Below are 5,041 nucleotides of genomic sequence, written 5' to 3' on the forward strand. Positions count from 1 at the left end.
CAGAAACGTTGTAAGGACATCGGTAAAAGAGTCCATGTGACATCAGTGGCTCAACTTTTTTTTGAGTGCAAAGAAAACAAAAATAACAATTTATTCAACAATTCTTCTCCCCCGAGTTACGTCTTCTGCCATTTTATAGTGTCAAAACACATACGCACACTTTCCCCTAAGCATAAACAACGCTGATTACGCAGATTACGTTCATGCGCGCACTTTCTCCCCCGAACGTAAACAATGCTGATTACGTCGATTACGCTCTTGGGTACTCTCCAAAATGGCGGAAGACGTAACTCGGGAGAGAACAATTGTTAAAGGTGACATATCATGAAAATCTGACTTTTCCAGATTTTAAGTGCTATAATCAGGTCCCCGGTGCATCTTCCAACCAAGGAAACGTGAAAAAGATTAACCCAGTAGCTTTGTTTTGGGAAGCCTTTTTCTACAAGTGTCTGAGAAAACAAGCGCGTCTGGTTTTGCTCCCTTGGTGACGTGGCAAAGGGATCTCATTACAATATTACCGCCCCTTAATCTGTAAAATTTCCACCCACGGTGCCGTAATTGTGTTTTCGCAAGCGACAACAGTGTACCAGTTTTAATGCCATGGCGAAAGTTTGAGCAAAACATGCTAACTGTTCTGCCTTTGGCTGCACAGACGAGCACAGAACACTATTTAGAGTCCCAGCCTCAGAGGAGACAAGAGAGCAGTGGATTTATTGATTTATTTAATGTATATTGCTGCTGCCACACAGATCTAAAATAAACATGCAATTTATTTCCCAGCTGTTTACCTTCACAGACATAGCCCTGTGAGAATGAGAACTTAGTTTAGTACTCACATGCTGTGATAGCCGATTTCTGTCCGTGTGCTTCGGATGTGTGCGCTCAGAAAACCTTATATCTGAAGTTTAAACTCCTATGGTTTAAAACGCATGATTTCAGCATGATAAACATGATAATCAGAACAAAAACAGATGTTTTTAGCAGATACGAGCTGTAATGGTGCAGCTCTATTCTGGAAAAGGGGGCGGGGAGCAGCAGCTCATTTGCATTTAAAGAGACAGGCCCGAAAAACAGCGTGTTTCTGCTTCCACTCAAAATAGGCATTTTCAAAATTATATAATAAATGATTTGTGGAGTATTTTGAGCTGAAATTTCACATGCACATTCTGGGGACACCAGATACTTATATTACATATTGTAAAAAGGGGCATAATATGTCTCCTTTAAATAAATAGTTATTTTTGTTTTCTTTGCGCTCTAAAAGTATTCTCATAGCTTCGCCAAACTGAAATTAAGCCACTGATGTCACATGGACTGTTTTACCGATGTCCTTACAACGTTTCTGGACCTGGGAATATTACAGTTGCATTGCTGTCTATGCAGGGTCTGAGAGCTCTCACATTTCATCAAAAATATCTTCATTTGTGTTCTGAAGATGAACGAAGGTCTTACGGGTTAAGAATGACATGAGGGTGAGTAATTAATGACAGTATTTTAATTTTGGGGTGAACTAACCCAATAAACTTAGCTGAAGGCTAGCTGAAAATATAGGAACATTTTCATTTTTCTAGCTCATCACAAGAGCTTTCTTAACTACTTAACCTCATGCCATGCTAGTAGGCTAAGCTGTGAGCTTGCAAACTGAAAAACGCAAAGAAGCGGAAATGTTTAAGTGGTTGTGACTCTTTTTTTTTTTTTTACTAGCTCATCAAAACCTCAGCTAGTAGGCTAAGGTTAACTTGTTAACTGGGGACTAACTGAAAACACAAATAAGGGAAATATTTCATTTGCTGTTACAAATTTTTCTAGCTTTCTTAATTTAGTGCTATGCTAATCTAATTAATGCTAACTGAAGGGTAAATGAAAACACAAAGAAAGGTACATTTTTTGGCCATTAGTAATATAATGTGGTATGTAATTTAAAAGTAGGATTCTGATTTTCAGGTACTACAGCTCATATTGGAAATCATGCACAGTTTATTTATCAACAAGAATACCAACTTCATTTCTCACCTCAGTGTAACACATGATGGGTGCAAACATTTTTTGAAATTGACTGCGTATATCAAAGTGACATCCTTAGAAATGTTCAGCACTGAGGATATATAAGAGTGTGATTGTCAGGGCATTACTGAAGTAAAGAGAGGGGAGGTAAGGACAGCAGACAAAGAGGAAATAGATCTAAAGTCATATCCTCCTGAGAGGCTAGCTGCAGTCTGTAGCTGCTTTTGATTGATGTAGAAATCGAGTAGCATTCTAGGGGAAAAGAGCAATGGGATTTAATGGAAGCTGACCACAATCCAGCCACGAATATGTAACCTGTTGTGGAGAAGTCATGAAGGGAAAGAGACCTTTTACAAGGATCAGGTGCTAAGTCTTATTACAGCTTCTTCTTAATTTTTCAAGTGCAGAAAAGCGCACGTGGAGCTCTTAAATGAAATGGAGATATGAATCTATCTCCGCAGTACAGTAGATTATATGAGATATTTCTCTTCTTATGACTTTCTTTCAAAATCCTCTCTCACCTGAAGTGACTCTGATGTCGTTATTCGGTCACAGTTATCTTTGTTTCAGATCAGACCAGTTAATGAAAAAATATGTAAGATGATATATTAAGATGATTTAAATACTGTTTGTTAATCACCTACAGAGACACATCATCACTGGCTCTATGGCTGCTGCGAAGCCCCTCTCCTCCCTTACAGACAAAAGACCCAGTTACACAGACATCAGTATGCCAGGTAATAAACACCACAACATTTCTACTTAAGTCTTTCAAATGTTCGCTATTTGTAGTTCTATCAGTTTTTTCAATACACTGATGATTTTGTTGCATTTTTTATTTATTGATTTGATTTAATGATTCAGGTCATACCAGCTTTTCCTTTCAGAAAATGCCTGTCAGGTTGTTGTAACATCTAATTTAAAATACATTTTTGATGAAAGGGTTAATCAGAATATTTATTGTGTTTGTTTCTAATATGTTTTATAAAAACTTATAAGCGGTATAGCTATAAGAGTTGTAGCAATAACTTAGACAATTTATTTGGATTTAACTTTGTAAGTCTTGTTGAATAAATTATAATTACAACACATCTAATAATTATATATAATTAATCAATTATGCCTAGGACCAACCTTCCAATATTTCATATCTGTCATGCTATTATTAAAAACTTGATCAGTCAAGGAAGTTGTAAAATTGGGATTTCCAGTCCATGAAAAGTGATGGAAATTTATCAAATCTTAATGTCATTTCAAAGTTTGTGGGATATCATGTAAAAATAATCAATTCTATTTATTTATAATAAATTCGTTTTCTATTTATACTCTGCTCTTAAATATTTCATCCATTCAAAATTATTCTTTGTGAGTGCAATGTCTATAAAATTATACAAACCCGATTCCAAAAAAGTTGGGACACTATACAAATTGTGAATAAAAACAGAATGCAATGATGTGGAAGTTTCAAATTTCAATATTTTATTCAGAATACAACATAGATGACATATCAAATGTTTAAACTGAGAACATTTATCATTTTAAGGGAAAAATAAGTTGATTTTAAATTTCATGGCATCAACACATCTCAAAAAAGTTGGGACAAGGCCGTGTTTACCACTGTGTGGCATCCCCTCTTCTTTTTATAACAGTCTGTAAACGTCTGGGGACTGAGGAGACAAGTTGCTCAAGTGTAGGAATAGGAATGTTGTCCCATTCTTGTCTAATACAGGCTTCTAGTTGCTCAACTGTCTTAGGTCTTCTTTGTCACATCTTCCTCTTTATGATGCGCCAAATGTTTTCTATGGGTGAAAGATCTGGACTGCAGGCTGGCCATTTCAGTACCCGGATCCTTCTACGCAGCCATGATGTTGTAATTGATGCAGTATGTGGTCTAGCATTGTCATGTTGGAAAATGCAAGGTCTTCCCTGAAAGAGACGACGTCTGGATGGGAGCATATGTTGTTCTAAAACTTGGATATACCTTTCAGCATTGATGGTGCCCTTCCAGATGTGTAAGCTGCCCATGCCACACGCACTCATGCAACCCCATACCATCAGAGATGCAGGCTTCTGAACTGAGCGATGATAACAACTTGGGTTGTCCTTGTCCTCTTTAGTCCAGATGACATGGCGTCCCAGTTTTCCAAAAAGAACTTCAAATTTTGATTCGTCTGACCACAGAACAGTTTTCCACTTTGCCACAGTCCATTTTAAATGAGCCTTGGCCCAGAGAAAACGCCTGCGCTTCTGGATCATGTTTAGATATGGCTTCTTTTTTGACCTATAGAGTTTTAGCCGGCAACGGCGAATGGCACGGTGGATTGTGTTCACCGACAATGTTTTCTGGAAGTATTCCTGAGCCCATGTTGTGATTTCCATTACAGTAGCATTCCTGTATGTGATGCAGTGCCGTCTAAGGGCCCGAAGATCACGGGCATCCAGTATGGTTTTCCGGCCTTGACCCTTACGCACAGAGATTGTTCCAGATTCTCTGAATCTTTGGATGATATTATGCACTGTAGATGATGATAACTTCAAACTCTTCGCAATTTTTCTCTGAGAAACTCCTTTCTGATATTGCTCCACTATTTTTCGCCGCAGCATTGGGGGAATTGGTGATCCTCTGCCCATCTTGACTTCTGAGAGACACTGCCACTCTGAGAGGCTCTTTTTATACCCAATCATGTTGCCAATTGACCTAATAAGTTGCAAATTGGTCCTCCAGCTGTTCCTTATATGTACATTTAACTTTTCCGGCCTCTTATTGCTACCTGTCCCAACTTTTTTGGAATGTGTAGCGCTCATGAAATCCAAAATGAGCCAATAATTGGCATGACATTTCAAAATGTCTCACTTTCAACATTTGATATGTTATCTATATTCTATTGTGAATAAAATATAAGTTTATGAGATTTGTAAATTATTCCATTCCTTTTTTACTAACAATTTGTACAGTGTCCCAACTTTTATGGAATTGGGTTTGTAAAATAACTGAACATAAACATAGGAGCTTGATAAAATAACCATTTTAGAAGAA

At 37.5% G+C, this 5,041-nt stretch overlaps 1 protein-coding gene across 1 annotated transcript in view; it reads left to right on the forward strand.

Moving 5' to 3' along the window:
• LOC107602822 (cytospin-A-like) overlaps window positions 1-5,041 on the forward strand; it is a 39,961-nt gene that overhangs the window by 20,636 nt on the left and 14,284 nt on the right. Inside the window, exon 9 of the mRNA XM_016295416.1 lies at window positions 2,651-2,741. Coding sequence (XP_016150902.1) covers window positions 2,651-2,741 — 91 coding nt within the window. The remainder of the gene's footprint in view (window positions 1-2,650; window positions 2,742-5,041) is intronic.

Source organism: Sinocyclocheilus grahami, unplaced genomic scaffold (genome assembly GCF_001515645.1).
Source record: "Sinocyclocheilus grahami isolate Dianchi unplaced genomic scaffold, SAMN03320097.WGS_v1.1 scaffold336.1, whole genome shotgun sequence".
Taxonomy (NCBI): domain Eukaryota; kingdom Metazoa; phylum Chordata; class Actinopteri; order Cypriniformes; family Cyprinidae; genus Sinocyclocheilus; species Sinocyclocheilus grahami.